Below are 21,177 nucleotides of genomic sequence, written 5' to 3' on the forward strand. Positions count from 1 at the left end.
TCTACTGGAAGCATAATCCTGGCGATACTCCTTTTAAAGGATAATTTAATTAAATTGAGGTGTTAAATAGTAGAAGAAAATTAATTTCCTCTGACTTTGCCCTCTTTTGAATACTTAAACCTGTGCAATTATAGATGAAAAAAATGGAATCTATCAACTCTGAAACCTCAGATTTCATCAATTATATACTTTTCCAGTGCCTATAAAAGAAAAATCAGCCCCTTTAAAAATCCAGTCATTGGGGAAAAGTCATCTGTTCACACTGAAGTGTGTAAGTGTCTCTTCTCACCTGTAGTACCAGACACTTTTAATGAAGGGGAAAAAAAAAAAGGGGGAAAGAAAAAAACAGATGGTTCCCAAAGATAGTTCACATTTCTAAAGGTGAAGAAAAATAAAAAAAACCCAAAAGATTGCATTAAGTTAGTTTCAACCAAATGTTGATGAGCCTGGGAAAGTGAGAGGCTTCAGAAAGAAGATGGCATACTTACTGCTTGAGGCAGACAATTCTTTTGGACTGGAGGCCATTGGCTGAGCACACATCTGACAGAGACACTCCCTTCCATTAAAGGTAACTCGATCGCCTGGTGGAAATGGACGCCTGGAGAGTTAAAGAGAAAAATGTATTTTAGCAAAGGTTATGCCAGAAATTTTCCTCTGTTCCCTATGCCTTGAATTTGCTGCCTTCCCCCAGTGCAATCAATATTGTACAGAAACTCAGGCCAAATAGTTTCTGCAATGTGGCCTTGGCAAAGCCAGGCACTGGAAGAAATCCAATCCGTGGATGCAAGCAGAGCAGAGGTTAGACTTGCCTTGTATTTTGGTTTAAAAAAAGTTATCAAACATACTTTATCTAAAGAGTAGACGACAATGAAATCCACTTAGACACAACAGCTACATTTATGATTGTCTCAGTGTGATGTTGTGGATAGCAGAAGAGAACTCTTCTGTGGTACAGAAGAGAACTCAAAGGAAGAATTGGAATTGGCCTTGAGACTAGTGAAGGAATGTGGAGCTAGTCACTCCAATAAATACACTAATTTCATCTGTATTCAGCAATGAAATACATGACTATATTACAGTGGATGTAGCAGTTTGCAAAAAAATGAAATGTTATCCACATTCATTCTCCTAGAGATTTAAAATAGGTATCTACATTACAGAACCACTGTAATTGCTACCTGTGCAGATGGTCTTAGGAGAAAGATAAAGGCTGAATGCGCTATGGAAGTTTGAGATTATTTACTGCACCCAACAAAATGTTAAGCATATGTGTTAGGCAGAAGTTGACATTGCTGTTAACTCTTATTTGATGTATAAAACAGAGGATGAACAACATTTCGTATGAGCATTTCACTAAAATGAGAAGGTTCAGTAACTCCAAATCTCTAGTAAGTAGTTTAGCTGCTGAGTACAGACCCCCCTACACCACACCTCACTCCAAAACTGTGCTTAACAAATGAACATCTGCTTGTTTCCACAAAACAAAATATTTAAGGCATTGTTCTAATTTCCTTTCCACTGCCATTCCAAGTGGGCCATAAATAAATCAGCAGCGATACCACATTTCATGAACCTATTCCAATGACTCATCTTTTGTTCATTCAACATAGAAAGATTGATGCAAGTCAATATACAGAAAATTGATGTCATGTTTCATACTGCATCATCTACTTTCACACTGTCCTTGGGAAATAAAACTGAAACATACACATCATATGGTTACCAACATGCAGTAAATTTGCACACTATTTAAAACCAACCGGAAAAACAATCAAAATACTTTCAATAGAAAAGGTCTTGAAAAATGTACCAGGCTATAGGACAAAGTACTTAAACTACTCATCAGAGACAGCTGTGAAAGATTAGGGTAGCACCTGGCAAGTCTGCCACCCTAATACTCAGACGCATCATATGATGGGATCTCCGAGAAGGTACTATCTCAGAACGTAGATTCTTGCCTTTCTTGTTCATGTCATTCCCCTGCATTAAGTTTCAGACAATTCGACTACTGTCAGATTCTGTCTTCTGGAGAACTCCACTGTCCTATTTCCCTCCAAGTCTACAAAGGAACAGGCCCTGTCTTTTGGGTCCTCCCTCTCTGTGAAATCTACCTACATCTCTATCTGATGCTTCTTATGTGTCCCTCAGGATTACACTGAAACTTATTTAAGAAAACTTCTGTTTTAGTTGCAAGGCTCAGAACTGCAGAAATGAACAACCTGATGGCCATCTTAATTCCAGCTTAGTAAATAGTAAGTATGCACATAACACAGTTGGCTCTCTGTAGAATCATGATGGCACCATAATATCACTTTACTTCTGCTTTATGTCTAGATTATTTTTACTACTATAAAAATGTGCCACTCCTATAAAAACCTACAGAAACTTTATTTCCCCTAGTGTATCCAAAATATTATACTGATTTCCATAGCAGTAAGGTACATGCTAAGTCAGCCTAAATTCTAGCATAGTCTCAGTGCCTAGAGCCAGCTAATAGAGAACACTATGCGCAGGGACTTTGGGTTGAGTTTAGGCTATAAAGCTCAGCTGAGATTTTCAAGTATATAACTGCTCAAATGAGCAGGCTATGAGAGCATGTGGAAGATCTGCCCAGTAGTCTCCTAAATTCTGAATTAATATCTTAGAGTTTAAACAAAAATACAAGCTAAAAATGCCACCTTTTGTCCCATCCACACAGCCTTAGCTAACTTCTTTTTATTCCCTGTAGAACTGAAGACTGGTTCTCTTACTGGGGACAAGAAATAGTATTTGGGAAGAAGAGGGGGATCACAGTTGTCTCAAAGCCGTGCATTCTTACATGATGTGAAAATGAGTCTCCAGTATGTTTTCAATTGTTTAACTGTTCTTATAGCCCAAATGACTTCTCTATTGCAGCATCCAGAATTTTGCTTTACCTCATCTCTCCCATCAAGCTGGGCTGATCACCTGAACTCAACTCAACCCATGTCCATTATCTCAACATGTAAGCCTGACACTTAATTCTTTCATACATGAGAGTAACTTTCTGAGAACAGGGAACTATATGTAACAGAGAAGCTGTGTCCCCCAAATAAACGAGCGGTATTTTGAAGACCCTCAAAGTCAGACTTGCAGCAGATCTTATGTCTCATGGTGATACCTTTCTCCCTGTTTTCCTTGTACTGGGTTCACGCCATGTTAGTTGAAAAGGTATGACTTACTTGCAAACAGTACAGGCAAAGCAGCTTGGATGGTAAGTTTTTCCCAGAGCTGTCACTACTTCGCCTTCCACGAACTCCCCACAACCGTTGCAGCGGGTACCATACATGCGCTGGTAATCCAAGGTGCAAAGATATTCCCCGTTCTTAATGAAAAAGCCTCCTTGTGCCAAGTCACAGCCACACACTGGAAGAAAAAAAACCACACAGATGATAGATTGGAAAAATACACCTACTAAGGATGTCAGCAACAGTCTATGCTGCCGACAAATGAGATGACCCTGGTGGTCTTGCTCCCTTCTATCAGATTTTTGCTTTTTCCTCCTGTCACTACATGCCTGGACATCCCAGGAGATGGTTGGTATCCTCTGGCTACAAGAGAGCTTGTAATAAAGACTTTCCTTGGAGGAATCTACATAATCATAACTTCCACGTACTTGGTCCTCACCAAGACCTCAGTTAACTCGCATCATCCAGTTAATTACATTATCAGAGTTATTTGTACAAATGCAATCTTGCTTTCACTTCTGGGACTGGAGGTGAGCAGAAGAAAAGATATGATTCCATAAATAGGACAGATTTTACTATTTTATATGCTAGCATACACTTTTCCTGCCACCCGTGTGCTTTAAAAAGCTTTCAACGTGCTGATTCTTTTTGAAACAATGAATATTTTAGAAATGTTGTATGGTTTAGATTAACTCCATAATCGCAGATGCACCATAGCTGCATCAATGCTTTTCATTTTGCTTTAAAAAGTATGATCTTTGAAATGTTCAGGGTGATTTTACAGTATTAATTTAGACACAAATACTGGGAGAAAGCTGCAGTGAAGAGACAATCAAGCATTAAAAATCTAGCCACATCTCCACTATATAAACTTTATGATACGTGCAGTCAAACTATACAACAGTATATTGGACACTGAATAAAGCCAATAGGAAGAGTATTCCCCACCTGTATTCTGAACAAATCAATGTCCTAAGAACTACTATTACCTTTGAGTGCCTAATCTGCATTGGTCTTGTGTTAGTCTTTTATATACTATACTCCCTCTACTTCATGGATTGGATAAACAACTCTAATATTTGGATATAGGCTTGTGGCCATGTACAACTTTATTGGGAAAAATAATTGTATCAGTAAAAGGGTGAAGGACCAGTCAAGGATTTCTGTGACTTGGCATTTTTTCCACTGTTAAATGCTTATTCACCAAACCAAAACACATTACAACCAGGTGTCTGTTTTGCTTTAAGAAAATATTCATAGTGCTACACTGGCATTTCTGGTCAACACAGGAGACAGAAAACGATCCATCCTATAACACCCAACTCCTATGAAGAGAAAGTGCCATGGGAGATGGGAGACTGGATTTCACACTTTGGCTTTAGCTTGGGTTAAACAAAGGACTTGAACCTAACTATTTAATGTCCCACAGTAGCACCAAAAATACTACTTGCTTCATGCGAGCTTTCAAAAGTCGCATTATTCACCTCAGTGAGAAAGCATAAATAGGAGCTACTAGATGAATTCTTAAACAAATACATACACGGCTGCTCCCAGGCATTTTGGTTTCAGCCACTCCTACTGCTTCTCTGTCTATTGCTGTATGTGTGTAATTCAGTAAGAGAAACTACTCTTCACAGCAGTCTAGGATGCTAGTTTTACTCTTACTCTGCAAGCAATTCCATCTCACCCCTCTTCATAACATTCAAGTACATTCAGATCAAATATCAGAAATATCAAATATCAGAAATTCTGATTATTAAGGAAAAATAAGCAGCATTCTAGGTCCCTGCAGTTACAGAGTCCTTGAAAAATTAAAATACGAAATACAGAAAGATTATCAGGGGAACTGGGTTCAATTCATCTCTCTTGCCACAAATTCCAAGCACAATATTGTGTACAACATTCGTTCTCTCCCCCGTTAAAATGGGATAAAATCTTATTAGCTACCTGCCTTGAAAATTAAAATTGCAAGGTGTTTGGGGCAAGGATTGCAAATTCTCTGTTTGTCTGTTGCCAAGCCCCGGAGGTCTAATGACTGTTACTGTAACAATAATTAATAGAATAACAATAAACAGAATGTACTAAAATGCAGCTTAGAATTAAAGCAGTATCAGTACTAGCATTTTTCCGGTTTCACATTTTGCATACAACAGTGTTAATATTCCATGTGCAAACAAATTACATTTCATGGTGGCATTAAATCCACAAGCAGCCAAAACTCAACTATCAGTGACTTAGGAGAATTACAGAGAACTATTGTTAAGGCTCTATTATAATGCTGCAAAATGCTCCAAGCTGGTTTTCGTTCTTCCGTTTTCTTCTACTGATCTCCATTTTGTTTAAAATATTATTTTCAAACTAACGGTACGATATCATGTAACCATTAGGCAGAAAATACTGTGACCACTACACCACATCACCTTAGACTCTTCCTGAGTTGGGGACCATCTGGACATTCTCCACTGGAGGTCCAGAGGTGAAACCTAAGCCTACTTACATAGGTTTGCTTTTCAAAGTTACCTTTGGTGGATCCTTACAATTAAATCATGGAGTAACTGAGAATTCTACTTTTAATGTCTAAAAGTTGTTAGGGATTACCTTTGGTATTCAGACCGTTAGATCCTGTGGTTACAGTGTATGAACTGGAGTATTGTCATGGAGTGGTCAATACTAGATGCTTCAGAAGCTGCTAAATTTCATAAATAGCTATGGAGTACTCATGTGTCTACGTGATTATTTAAATTACAGTTTGTAATTTAGCTTGTAGCTTTAACATCCAAGTCTATATATATTTCAGCTTCAAGCTGAAGGTACTCAGCAGGCTACTGCATGTGCCTCAGAAGCTGCATATATGAACTCTCTGGCTCTTTACTATAGTCCCCAGTTCTACCAATGAGTCACGTTTTGAAAAACTTGTTTAGTCATTGTGGCTCTCTTTACCTGCCCAGGCACTGGGTCCAATAAGGTAGGATGATCAAAAGTAACTTTCAGTGCTGCCTCTGTTCAAGCTGCTTCTGAAAATCCAGCTTCAACGAACCATATAGAGGTCTATGGCAGATCATTCCTTGCAAAAAACACTACAAACTTCGAATGAAAGGGTTCATGCACTCATAGTTATTAAGCTCTATCCCTTTTGCATGGCCACAGGGATTCAAGCCTAGCGACGAAAATTGGGGATAAAATTATTTGGCAAGTCTTTTAAAGACAGTAATTACTATTATTAAAAAGAAGCTCCCTCTATTGCCCTTTTCTTTATGAAGTCTCTTTTCTACCCATTCTCTTATTCTTTTTGTCAATAACTCAGACTGAGTTAAATTCTCTCATACTGGCAAGTCATGAATTCAGGCACAAGTAGAACTGCTTATGATGTGAACCACCAGCAGATTCATCATCTTTGGCGTACTCACAGCAGGAAGCACACACCAATCTGCAAGAATTAAAGACAAGTCCTGGCAACCCCACATTACAACGGATTTTTGCAGTCAATTTAGCACATGTGTTCCTATCACTAATCACAGCTTTAAGCTACATGGGCGAAACAAGGGTCAGCCAGACTGTTAACATCCATGGTTGGAAAAATGCTGTTCCAGCAGGCTGCTTTCACTTTGAGTCAGAGATCAAATCAGAAAGGGTGAACATGACTGTATCCACACTTGGTGTACAAACAAGGAAAGGATTAAAACAGCTTTTTTTTTTCTTTTCCTCTTTGCAACTGTGCAGAAGTCATAATTCTGACAACAAATCCCCTCAAGCTTAAATATATTGCCTTAGCACACATATTTATGACCACTCTAGAAATATCACAGAAAAGATGGACCAATTGTGATTGTTTTTATTAAAGACCATCTGCCCAGCATCGTTCATGCCACAAACAGCAGAGGCAACGAAGAGAAACCAGCTGTGATCACTACATATGTACAATAAATCCCAATAGTGTGATCTAGGCAATTGCGGTGATACAAATATCATGTCATCAAAGAAAAACGAATACCAAAATGATGACAGTTAATAGGAAACGCCAAATTATATTCTTTTGGTTTTTCCTATGCTGAAGGGAAAAAGAACTTCAGAAGAATTAATTAGTGGAGCCAATAGCAATGCATAAATCATGCTTCAGAAGGCAAAAAGCGAGAGGTATTCTGTAAATCCATCACATGGAAATAGTTCTACAGGAGAGTAACATTTCCCCAAGAACCCTTCCTGCCCGACACGATGGAAGAAATTCTGTTTTACATGACCAGAATCTCCCTTCTGAAACAGGAGACACTAGGGAGCATTTCTATTCCCTGAGGTACCACAAGCACAGAGACAAATATATCAGCATTCTTCTTTAAATAAAAAAAGAAAACCATTCTCTTCAACAAGGAGGAACTCAGCCTTTTTCTCAGAGTCTGTATATTAAAGGATTTCAGGTCCCTTCCAACCCAAACTATTCTATGATTCTATGACTATGATATTCCAAACATACGAATCCTGCGTCTCTTGTGAATGGAATAAGCTGGAATACAGTCCTGCCTCACACTGTATGGAAAACACAGACCTACGAGCTTTTTCTCACTTGAACTACTCTCTGGACCTACTATTTTGCATCCTTGGAGCACAAAACGACTGGAGATACCGTCAGTGCTGCTATCAGCTCTCAAAGCTACAGGCTGCGTGTATGCAAGGCTGAGCTATTACGACAAAAGGTAGCTGCTCAAGAGCAATCCAATTGCCTGTGATCTCTAAGGGACTCGGATCATTCTTAAGCTGAGTCACTTCCAAGCTTTAACAGATATGATGAAAATGAAGAGATCAGATTTTTTCAAAGTGAATGGAAGTAGGATTTGATCCTACTGAGCATTATGTAGGATTTCCATAGGGTTATTGTCAGTGAGAGTTGAAAAACCAAACCCTTAGTAAAATAATTCCATGTTGATGTTAAGTAAAAATTGTTTCCACACTGAAGAAACAAAACCACACAAGCAGACTCTATGAGCATGGGCTCTCAGTTTGCAGAAGTGAGTGCTATTCATTAAGAAAAGTCTAATGATCTGCTTTATGACCATGCATTAAATAAGGTGCAAATTCAATTTCCTGTTGGGGTTTTATTTCTTTCTTGTATTTCTAAGCTTCATAGAATAATGGTGCTGTTCTCAAGCAGGGAAATATTCATACAACATTCATTTCTTATGACATAATGGATTTCTTGTTTGAAGGTAGAAAGGAATTTGGCAATGTTTCAGTTTATCATCTACATCTAAACAAACAGACAGGAAAAATCCCTTTCTTTTTTTTGCCTAAGAGAAAGCTTAACAAATCCTGTATTGATGAAAGCAAGGTTCAGGTTCTTATTAAAATTTATAGTTTCCACATTTCAAATGAACTAAATCTTTCTCTGCCTTTGTTTTATTCCTGTTACCAACAATTTTCTTGATGGCATAACTTCCAGTTCCTTAAGTCATTTAAAGAACGAATGTATGTCAAAGTATCATCAGAAGACCCATGAGAACGGTGAATCTCAGAAGCCATGCTGCAGCACTACTATTGTAGAAAGATTACAAGGCACCATTAAGAAACTGCATATACCTTTTTGGAAAAGCTGTAACAGAGATCCTGATAACTGTTTGTCATGCTCCTGTCACTGGTGATTTTTTTTGCCATACAATGATGAGAGATGCATTTTGATCCAAGCTGTTTGGAACTGTGTCCAGCATTCCCAGTGGTTCTGGAATATCTTCTCATTTCAACAGATTGACTTTAGAAACAACCCTGGGAAGTCAAAAGAGCTTTATATACATGGAGCAAATACAGGTGATGTTAAGATTTGCTTTGTTATCTAGTCACCAGCTGGAAAAAAGGTTTAGCAGCTAAATACCTCCTGAGCAAAAGATGAGACTGCATTTCTCCCCTCTTCCCCTAAATTAGTCTGGGATACCCATGAGAAGCATCCTCTAGCCTCCAGCCAGGCCCTTCTCCTTTTCCCTTGAAAAATCTTGACCCTCTGTTTCAAACATCCTGCCTGCATGACTACCAAGTGCTACTGTCACTATGACACAAGTAATTCTCAGTGGGGTACTTCAGTGAAACCCCTAAGCATTTAATGCAAGCATTCACTCAACTGAAACCACCAGTGATGACTGAGTTTCAGATGAGCTCAGGGTTTTAACTTAACCAACTTCCCAATCAATACCATGACACTGCCTTTAGTCCTACGAGGTCAGCTTTCTTTAGTTTTCTCTTTATCACTGGAGATATAAACAATACCCCACAGGGGAAACTTGCCTGTCTGCACCTGATACGCATATATTTCAGTCTTTCTAGCAATCTAACTGACAATAACTAGTACCTGAGCTCAATAGCAAGCAAAAACCAGACATATATAATGTAGCAATGTGACAGCTTCCCAACTCAAATATCAATGTTTTGTGCACCAGGATGGAAACAATGGCAAGAATCATTCAACCATTTAAAACACCTTTCACATTAAACTAAGCACTAGGTGGAGATCAAAGTCATTTACGGGTCTGTGGGAAATGAACCTTGAAGAAAATGCAATCAGTGGAAAAATGTCAAAGTTTAGCCTGGGATAGCTTGGCTACAAGTATCTAGACGAGAGATCTCTCTAAAAATATAAATATGCAAACCAAAGATGTAAGAATAGAACAAAACCAAATCTACTTCATCTATAGACTTATGAAACAAGCCAGGCAAATGAAGGATACATTGACAACAAACCCAAGCAACTTTTTGTATTCTCATAAGGATGATCTGCCCCATTCATCAAGCACCTGTAAAGCACTCTGCTGGCTCTCTATGTTCAAAGGGATCCAGTAGCTTTTTAAAATCTGAAATGGCATCTGTCAGCATTCATCAACATCAGCCAAGTAGTACAATTAACTTCATTTCCTGTCAAATGTTTGGTCACTGAAAGAGACCTCAGGCCCAACTAAACTAAGATCAGTGTCAACCAATTGCCATTAATAGCACTAAATCCCCAAAAGCAAAACAAGATCCACTTCAGAATGGGATGAAACTGCTTGGGATTTTTTTCCTGTCAACATCTAAAGCAAAAATTAACAATTCAGTGTTTTGTATGAAAAAAAGACCCAAATAAAATAGGACATTGCTACTGAAAACAAGTAGAAGGGCAGGAAAGGGTCAGAGGATGGGAGAACAGTGTGAGGTAGAACTATGGGTACAGCCCTACTGTCAAAGCCCACAGTCACCTCACCCACCGTGCCTCTTCAGCAGTGAGCGAGGGATCCTCAGGAATTCTCATGGAGACTGTTTTCCACAAGTGTTGAGGATGACCGGTGGCTTTCACTGCCAAGGGGCTGGTTATAGTTTAAAGTCTGCTGCACCCCTGAAACAGCCCGTTGCCATCCCAAAGGCTACTGCCACTAATGAGACAGCGCTCTCCCTGCTGCTTATGGGTTACGGGAGGGTTAGGGTCCTTTTGCAGGAAACCAGTCTATCTTACAGCAAACTTCCCAGGCCCTTACCTGAACCTGAACTGAAATACCAATAGGAATCACTGCAAGAAAAAGAGCAGCTAAGATATGCAAATATAGAAATGGCAGTAACTCTCACAGCTGCAACTGAGGCTTGCTTTCATGTCAAGCTACTTGAATGCATGAATTCACATCTGAATCCCATTTCCTGTCATGGGAGAAATTTTAACTTCCGTTAGCTTCCCAGGAACAGCAGAATCCCATTGCTCCCTGGATTTTCCAAACTGTTCAAACCTGATTTGTTGCCCTTAAACATGTTCTCGCTTTCCCTCATTAGGTCTCCCTGTGCACACAGATAACAGCATGCCCCCCTTTTTGCTTTTTCACTTGATTTGTGTACTAATCTCTTCAGCAACAAGTACTTCTCTTTCATTTTCACCCTTAAAATCTCAACTTACTCTTCCTCATTCCCTTTCATGGGACTTTCTACCATGGATAAAGGATGCAGAGTTGTAATCCTTCAAGATCTTGGGTCAGATCCCCAAAGTCCTGACCATCCAAACCAGCATATTGTAACATTTCTGTCCTTTTTATTTGTATTCTGCTGTTAGAGCATTTCAGGTTCATATTTTCAAATGTTTTGTATTTTAATGACTAGAAATGCCCTTTTCTTTAAATGAAAGCCAAGACACTCAGGTTTAGGAAAAAAATGAAAATACAAACACTCTTGTGAAAAATCCAAAGACTAAATAATGTTAAAGGCTGTTTCAATAACCAAGCTGAAAAGGGGAGTTCACAAGCTGGCAAGCAGAACCATGGGGTATTGAAAGAGAATTACAAGCCTGGAGAGCTTTTATATAAAGAAGGCTCTTTGGTTCAGTGATTCAGAGCTTCAAGGGACCTCATATAATTTCCTGATGCTCAGGAAGGAGCACGTTCTATCCACCAGTTATATTACCGGGTCCACAGATCAGTCTCTGTTTCAGAAGTATCTATCTGTGAAAATGCAGAGATCTTTTCAAACACTGCACTAGATATCTACTACAAGAATGTCCTCATATTTAAACTTTCCATCCGCTGACATCAAACTATTAATAGTACTAACTACCCAGCAGCCAGTTTGCAGCCTCTTTCTGCCGCCACCGAAGGAATCTGATGACAGATCAAAGGTCAAAGAACTAATGATTTAAAACACATTCCAGCCTGTTGATACAGTGTCTGCTTACATGACCCTAACTTCTTCCCAGTCCTTCAAGGGAGGAAGATCCAGTTCAAAGTCAAAGATTACAGAGCATCCCAAAATCTAACCTTAAGAACCCTCCCCCTTCCCCGTCAAGCTCACTGAACTACAGATGATGTAGCCTTGCAAAAGTCACCACACAGAAGAAACAGACCCATGTCTGGAAACTAAACATACCACGAAGGATTCTGGAAATACATGTTGATGTGGGCTTTCCTAAATAAGCCTGAAAGACATCTAACTCAAAAGACGAAAATTAGCACATTTGCTCCATAATGAAGAAACTGCTTTATGTTGATTTATAACAATGTTTTAATAGAAGCTAAATGTTTCTTCTCCGTGGGATACTCTGGGTTTGTGGAATGCTTCCTGTATGCCAAGACTTGGCTTTGCCGTATAATTAGCAAGAATATTAGCTGATAATTGCCTTTTGATATCTGATATCGCTATAGCATGTAAAACATTCATACTCAGTGAAACATTTCCACCTGGCATAGCCTAATCAAATTACAGACATTTATGCCACATAGTGAGGACTAGAAAACTTTAGGACACCATCCACATTCTCATGGCAGGACTGATTATTTATGAGGTGTTTTTTTTTTTTTTTTTTTTAGTTTAGGCTACAATACGGAAGCTAACTATGTTTTCCAATTTATATTCGACATCAAGAACAGGGACACTGTCTACTATTTGAAATACTCTTACCACAAATACTACATTACCTTGTTAAGATAATGCAATCTATCTCTACATGTACCAAAATCAAGCTATGTAAACTTTTACATTGTTACTATGAAAGCTTAAAGCTTGTTCTGTTAAGCAATACACTGTATTGAAACCAGCATTTCCCTCTAACCCAGAAAATGAATCACAGGCTTAATAATAAAGTCTTATTATAGCAATTTTGCTAGTCTCAAAGTTTCCTCTCCTAGTACATGCAATAGGGTAAAATGAACTGTAATCAACTGAAAATTATAGAAAATTATCATTTGTATCAGATCACAATTTAAATTGAGATATTAAAATCTCCACTCAAGCACATCGTAATTTAGGGACTGATCCCACGCACATTTACATATATAACAGACATTGCAGTGAAGATTATTAGTTTTTCCATAAAAAATATTCACGTACATAGATGCTTTACAAGAAAAACTTTTTACTTCTTTATAAGCTATTAATTCATTCTTGTAATGTTAATGGTTATTAAAGACAAAAAGTAAACCAATGAGGTCTCCAGCTCCACCTGTCCTCCCTCCAAGCTCCACATCTGACCCTCCCTCCTCTCAGCCTGCTGCTTCCATTGCCTGGTAAGCATTAGCAATTTGGTACGGTAAGAGCAGCATCCTCCTGGTAAAATAGAAGTTAAAACTTATTTATTACAACTGGAGATAATGCAGAATCCAACTAAACTTGCATTTGTAACACACAACAGTGTAATTCCTTAGCAAGGTAAGTGACTTTGTTATAAAACAGCCAAAGACAACTGCTCTGAATAGAGCTCCTGGAGCAGCATTCCTAAATGTCCCTTATCCCTCCCCTGTCCATCATTCCCCTGTTAATTCCAGCTCCGAGTCAGCTGCTGACTGCCTGAGATTCTTTGCCTATCGGGAGGCCCGCAGAGCTCACCTTCTGGGGGACAGGCCACATCATTTTCAGCTCTTTGTTTTTCTATCAGCTCTTATCTGGAGCCACAAATAGAACTGGCCAGCCTTGCCAGGCAGATAGGACAAACCAGTTGTATACACTTGGTTCGCAACAGGCAGGGAGTAACAGCTAGCTGCACCTTATCGTGGGGGTATGGGAACACGTCAATCGGTGGAGGTTTTACTTGTCGTCTTTGTCAGGAAGCAGTTACTCTGTTCTGAGAAAGATTCCAGAGATGGATGCAGCACCAAACCATAGGGGAAGACAATTGTCTGATCACGTAACATGACACATGAGCATGTCCCAAGCTGGCTGATGCAGCATGGAGGCTTAAGTCTCTGTGTTCCTGCAGGACAACAACCACCACTGACGTGCATACCAAGCAATCACAGAGTGCTTATGCGTCTCTGACATTACCTAGGGAAGCAGGATTACGATCATACCAAATACACTTAATTCCTTAGCAAGGTAAGTGACTTTGTTATGGAACAGCCAAAGACAACTGCTCTGAATAGTGCTCCTGGAGTGCTGTGATGTAAACACAAAGCTGAGAGCGTGGAACAGGTTCACACTGAAGCCCTGCTACCATACAACTAGTGTCACAGCTTTATGAGGAAATGGATTTTTTCCATATCTTCACCAGCCTATAGGTAAAAGTTTAAACATTTTCAGCATGTATGACAGCAGTCAGACAAGTATGCGCTTGTTCAGATTTTCACACTGTAGATGTATCAGTTGAAGTCTCAAGAGCAAACTTCAGTATACAGAAAGGAGAAAGCTGCATCTACAGGTGGCTTGGTTGTCTGATACGTTCTGGTCCCAGTATCAGGAGTTGTTTCCTCTGGCTAACAACATACTGTATAAGCTGAGGGGGCCTAACTCCACCTTCTGTAGAGTCGCAGCCATGTCAAATTAAAAGCCCAATAGACTAAGAAGAAAAAAATGCTTACTTGAACAGCTGTGTCCTGCTTATATGAACCATATGGTCAGACAACATGCAATATAAGTAAACAAATATATGGTTTAAACAAGGAGTGCATTCACTTAAATATGAGAGACCAACAATAAACAAGCACTGCAGTTCAGGTGTAAGATTCAAAACAGGACTTGGAGCAACCTCCCATACACACCCCTTTCCCTTCTCTCAGTGAAAGACAAATGAACACAAAAAAGATGACACTTACTTGCTGGCAAACCCAACTAATAAGGCACAGACTGAATGATAAGCAACAGAAAAGTCTCTAAGATTCAGCACTGGCTCTCTCAGTTCAAACTGGGATGTGTAAATACTACAAACAAGCAGAAGCCACACTGTCACCCCCCTTCTCCTAAACAATAAGCAAACACATGCAACCAGTCACCTTCCACAAGCTCAAAGTTTCCTTAACAAGCTAATGATAAAAATCATAGTTTCATTTCCATCAGAGATATTTCTATAGCTCTCCTATCTCTGGTGATCTTCATGCAAGCAGTCATGAGGTCAATAATATCAGAGAATATTAAACTGTCATCAGCTTGGAAGTATCTCCATAAACAGAAGCCACAATGAGTTCAGATATTGCCCGGGGCGGGGGGGGGTGGCTGAAGTATCCTGGTAATCCTAGCCTTTCAACAGAACCGTCAAAGCACAAAAGCAGCGTATGAGTAAGTAGGTAAAAAATAAGTGAAAGAAGAAATCACACCCCCCAAAAATAGCAAGATTAATCTGCTGCATTCAGCAGGAGAACAATTCCAGAGCCCTGTTCCATCTGCCCCCATGCTTTGTCGGGAGGTCCTAGGCACGCTGTTTGCCCCTGGCCTGAATTACCATTCTCCATGACTCAAAGGGTCTCAGCTGGTCTGCTGCTGGAAATACCCTAATCCAGTGTCTTCTGTAATTTGAGACCACTACTCACTGTGGACAGAAATAGTAAAAGAAACAACTTGTTGCTGTTTTTGAACTGCTTAGGGATTATGTAACATTAAGTACTGCTTGAAATACAGCAACTGTAATACAGAAAGACATATGCATTACCCCAAGCGTTTCAGGAATAGTGCAGATAATGGTCCTCTCTGCCTTCCGTGATGGGCTGATACCAATCCCAGTTTGACACAGTTGAAAGACGTCAATACCCAGGAGAAAGTTAAGTATTTTCTGAGCTACCTAGCTGTATTTAACTAAAAACCACAGGTAACACCAACACAGAATTTCTTATATTCTAGCCATTCATTTTTCAGCACACAAATAACTCAAGTGACTTTTTAAAAAAACCTTTAGTAACATAGGAAAACAAATATTTCTAATTTCTGTTATATCCCATCTATTTAGGAAGCAGAAGGACAGAGTTATAGCAATCACACTACTATACTATTCCACCTGCATTTGGAACATGAAAAATATAATTGAAACTCAGGGACTGGGCTTGAGGCACTTTTCAGAGTCTGGATCTGCAGTATACGTGCTAGATATGGACTTTCAGAAAAGATAACTTGGGTTTAAAGGAAGCGAAAATCTCCATAGTATAGATTCCGCTACTCTGTTTCAGTTACTCAGTTACCCTCATTAGCACCTTTCTCTATGTTCGCCACCAGCTCCACTACGTTCACCTCAAGCCTGAAGCCCTTTCACTGAATCTATCCTATGCTACGCTAGGACTGAATGTGGCAGACACAGGCTGGACAGGAGCAACCCTTCCCTTGTTTCACACGGGCCTGTACATTTCTCCATATTCCCACCTTCCATCCTACATACTGCGGTGAGAGAGTTACTTAATTCAGCCAACTCCGTATCGTTGTCCATTAAACAGAAACTGTATGAAGGAGTCAGGACTGCCTCCTGCTTCAGAACACCCATCTTCAAAGGTGATGATTTCAGAGTAGTTTTACAATTATTTAATGCGTCATTAAACCTCTCTTTTGTAGAAAACCACAGCGAGTCCTTGTTGTGGTCACAGAGGTCTTGGCGGCATGAGCAGGAGCTGCTGAGAGCCCCTCAGGTCCTCACCTGAGGAGCAGGCAGGGCTCGCCCCATTCCCAAGGCAGCTCCACAACCCAAAGCCTCAGAACCCCCCTGCAGAACTGGGGCTGGCAGGAGGCCTCTCCTGACAGGAGACAAAGCTCTGCACTAACCCAGCTGCCTGCCATGCAGCTTCCTTACAGCTTTTGGGCAAATATAAATACAAATACAGAAATATAGAGGTATTTATATCTGAGGGCAAGGCTCGGAGTGCAGGCCCAGCGAGGGGCAGGTCCAGGGAGTGGGAGAGGCTCACACAGTGAAGGTCCGTGAGATTACGAGGCCCAGGCCAAAAAGAGGGGGGAGGCACAGAGAATGGCGGCCCACAGAGGGGAGAGACTCATACAGTGGAAGACCGACGAGTGTGTGTGTGGGAGGCCCACTGGGGAGGGGAGGGGGGGAAGCAGAGCCCAAAAAGAGCAGGAGGCCTGAAAGCATTGGAAGCCAATAAAAATGGGAGGCTCACATAGTGCAGGCTCGTAGCGAGTCAGGGTGGCCCAAAATTGTTGGAGGCCCCGCAAAAAACTGGGAGGCCCACAGAGTCAAAGCCCACAGAGGCTGAGAACAAGTGAGTCACTGAAGCCCGGGGAGAGCGAGAGGCTCACACTGTGGAGCCCCCAAGCAAATGAGCTCCAAAAAAGGGGAGGCCTCCATAAAAGTGGGAGGCCCAGAAAATCCCAACCCATGGAGGGGGAGGCCCAGAGAGTCAGGGAGCCCCAAAAACACGGGAGACGAAGTGAGGGGGAGCCGAAAAGGGAGGGAGGCTCACACAGGGAGGCTTGAAGCAGCGGGAGGCTCAGAGGAAAAGGTCCCATGGAGGTGGAGACCTAGAGAGTCAGGGAGGTCCATAGGGAGTGGCAGGCCCAAAGGAGAGTCGGGCAGGCCCAGAAGGGTGGGGTGCCCAGAGAATCCCAGCCCGTGGGAGGGGAGACCCAGAGCGTGGAGACCCAGTGAGAGGTGGAGGCCCACACTGAGAAAGAGGAGGCCCAGCCCCACAGACTGAGGGCCTGGCAAAAGGGAGGCCCCCAGCAAGTGTGTGTGCGTATTTGTATACACTTATACACACAAGTATGTATAGATATGCACACATATATGATGTGTGTGTAGGTGCACATACTGGTATTTCTTGAACTTGGGCAAAATCCAACCACAAGAAAAGCAAGTAAAGAAAATTTTTTCAGCCACTCACCTTAAAAGCTCCAGCTCAGCTTTTCCCAAGGGTCACGGTGTCAGCGCGGCTGCTGGAGACACCCCTTGTCTCCTGCTCCTTTCCCTTTTGTCACGATCCTCTGCACTGCTCGCTCACTGAAGGCACCTCTCCTAAAACGTGTGGCTAAGGCTCCCCCTCGTCCCAGCACATACCCCTCAGTGACCACCCCACATGTTTCTCTTGGATGACAGTATTCATCAGGGGTTTTTTTGAATGCAGGTACTTACTTTCAGCAATCAATTCAGTTAAAAGGAGCTTAACTTTCATAACTCTCTCTAATGAAAGGCAGTGGTTGCTATTATTAGTTTAAAAAAATCCAGATTTATCCAAATCCTTGAAAAAGCACTTAGAACAAGAACTTCAAAAAGACAGAATTTTCTTAAGTATTCTTACGCCATATTCCTTTTCACCACATCATGCTATACAATCTAAACATACGCTCGCCCCATATATGGAAATAACAGGAAATACATACAACACAATATTTGAAACCAAGTCAATTATTTACACGATTTCTGAGTGGCTGCTACGGCTATACTTTCTCTTCCTATGTTTTGTGACTCTCCATAAAGCATTTCATCTTAGATGTTCAGTGTTGTTCTGTTGTTTCCCAAATAAACAGACAAGAAATTCACCAAAGCAGCCAGAGTCTAATTATGGCCTAATTCACTATTCAGGAAATATGTGAAACTGATGGTCTACATAGAACTGTACAAAGCAAATAAAATTGAAAATAATATTAAGAGAGCTAAGTTTTTTTTTTCATCTCTTTCAGGTATAATTATCCATTGTGTAGCTTGCATCCAGTGAACAGTAGAAAAGAAAAAGAATGAACACATAAGTATTCAAAGCAGAATGTGCTATTTTGAGTCTTCTAGTGGTGGCAAATTTATTCCCCCTCCCCATAAAATCAAATGTCTCATATAATCTTTCTTTTCAATTAAATTGTTGATGTTTGCATATTGAATTTGTTCTGCATGGTGCCAATAACCTTGCTGTTTGTACGTGTGCAGTTCAGCCATTTCACCCCCTTCTTTACTCTACCTACCCACAAATCCTTCAGATACTGAGCAATGTGAATCCTGTAACTGGCCGATCACAGGAAGCGTACCTGGTTCAAGGTACATTTGCACAAATTGACTCATTTCTAACAGATGAATATCAAGGTCTTACCTTTGCAGGTGAAGCATTTAATGTGAAAGTGTCTGGCCTGAACTCGGAGTACTTCACCTTTACATGGCTCCCCACATTTATGGCAGTGGATGACCCGTTTTTCAGAGGGGTGGTGAGGCTCCTGAGGATGGGCCACTGTAAAGCAAAAAAATATGATTTAAACCCAGACAAAAAGAATATTTTCTCCAGTACATAAATCTGTATTCTCAGACACTTTTCATCATGATACAAGTGTATCTGTTCACATTTTACACTCATCTAAAGAGTCACCACCATTTTTTTAAAATATAAACTTTTCATAAACCAGTAGTTTAAACCATTCACATCAACTACTACCTCTTTCCACTGAGGCTGCCACGGAAAGATGAGGAAAAATTCCCTCCGCAGTTTCAGTGCCACAGAGTGTTTCAGACTGCCTAAGCTTTTCTTTCCAAGAACATGAGCGTGTGTAAACATTCAATAGCACACAACAACAAGAACTGGGCTATTTTAATCCAAGACAGAATACAATCCAAGCAAAAAGAATGAAAGGAAAGCAATTCAAATCATGTTTTGGGAAACCAGATGAACCAGGTAGCCTGACTTTGCACGCAAATGATTATATTAAATATGAACTACAAACATCTCCATTTTGCTACAGCACATACCTAACACAGGGAAAGCACATCTGAAAAGAAAAGAAGCCAACGTTATTTGTTTCAACTCCCATTACTTCTAGCAGGAACGACTCTCTGCATGCAAATTAGAGATATTATGAGTAGACAGAAATGACCAAATCATCTGCAATAGAGTCAGAGAGACAAAATTCCAGGTACTGGTAATTGATCAGCTACCCCACAGCCCTGAGCTGTAGTAACAGGAAAGGTTTGTGTCAGCTTTATTGTGTATTTCATTGCCGTAATAAAAGTTTTATTGCTCCACATTTGGCTTACGTAAAAAATGTTTAACTTCCTCTTCAGATGTGTCTTGTGGCAGCTTGGGGGCCCCAACAGAAAGGCACGGGTGTAAACTAGAGCAAGACTGAGTCTCCACTGTACTATTTGAAGTGGAACTATTACCCAAAATGTTCCCAGACAAAACTATGTTCCTTCAAATCTCCCTCCCACATCCCATTCTAGCAGTAGAAAGTTGTCCTCCTTGTAATATTGTTCTCAAACTAGTGACGCTCATCAGAACATTTCTGAGAAATGTTTCCTACCATTCCTGGCCTGCTTTTCCTGGCTTGAAAGGACTGTGTGCTCATACACTCTCACTGTCACTGGGAATCATCTTCATTGTTTTATCTCAGTGTTTTCTGGAGTTCTCTTTTCCTTTGCTGATCAATTCCTGCTATCTCCCCAGCCAGGATTATGCTTTTTTTCAGGTTACTGCTTATGCAGCAACATAGTAGATACCTTGCTCATATTTACTGCACCAGTTTCCTCCCCTTCCTCAATGAATTTCTAAGGGAAAAAGCCCCATCGCTTCATGAAGTCCTTCTATATTACTCTCCTTTATAAATGCCTTAGTGAAGAATGCTGCTATCATTCTGCATTATATAGAGTAAATACAAGACTACTAACAAAAAAGCCTAATATGTGATTAGGGGAGTAAAAGCATCAAGAATAGAGGATAACAAATATTCCAAGCAATAATTTCTGCTCTAAGTCCAGCCAAACTAATATGGCAGCTACTAGTTTGTTCTCCCCCCGCTTCCCCAATCTTCTTATTTGCTGAATTCTTCTACTCAAGCTCAAAGTTTTTAATGCCTCCTCCTCTGGTAGCCTCATCCATGAGCAGTATGGACTGAATGTCCATACTGGTGAACAGAATGCGGTTGGCAGTGCCAATCAGTATTTAAGTTAGCAGCTCCATTTAAATAAGAGCCCAGTAAATGCCTTGCCTTGAGTGAACCTCATCTAATAGTCTGCAATGCAATACTTTTTCTGGAGTAGAAGTTACTATTCTTCCAAACAAGACTATTAACTATTAACTTGTAACCAAGGAAACACACAGTTTATGCAATGAGGAAGAAAGAAAATAAGAGACAAACATAGAGACAAGTGCTAGTAAATTAAATTATTATGAGGAAAATTCCCTCTCAGATCCAGACAGCCTGATGCCAACTGAAGAAAAGGTAACAGAATGTTTAAAGTTGCTCAAATGAGGAACTGTATCAAGGATTTGGGCAAATGCTTCCTAGGACTTAAATGCTGCAGTGTGAAATCTGTACCTGCAACATTCTGCTCTCTCAAACTCACATGTGGAGGACACCCTAACATATTCTGCAT

The 21,177-nt window shown here is 40.4% G+C and overlaps 1 protein-coding gene across 1 annotated transcript in view; it reads right to left on the minus strand.

The window, feature by feature from the left end:
* Positions 1-19,042, minus strand: part of ABLIM1 (actin binding LIM protein 1) — a 110,117-nt gene extending 91,075 nt beyond the window's left edge. Inside the window, exons 1-3 of the mRNA XM_075155132.1 lie at positions 18,908-19,042; positions 3,201-3,384; positions 489-598 (exon numbers count right to left, since the gene is read on the minus strand). Of these exons, the coding sequence (XP_075011233.1) occupies positions 489-598; positions 3,201-3,307 (217 nt within the window). The 5' untranslated portion in view covers positions 3,308-3,384; positions 18,908-19,042. The remainder of the gene's footprint in view (positions 1-488; positions 599-3,200; positions 3,385-18,907) is intronic.
* Positions 19,043-21,177: the final 2,135 nt, after the last annotated feature.

The sequence above is a fragment of the Calonectris borealis genome, chromosome 7, assembly GCF_964195595.1.
Source record: "Calonectris borealis chromosome 7, bCalBor7.hap1.2, whole genome shotgun sequence".
NCBI lineage: Eukaryota > Metazoa > Chordata > Aves > Procellariiformes > Procellariidae > Calonectris > Calonectris borealis.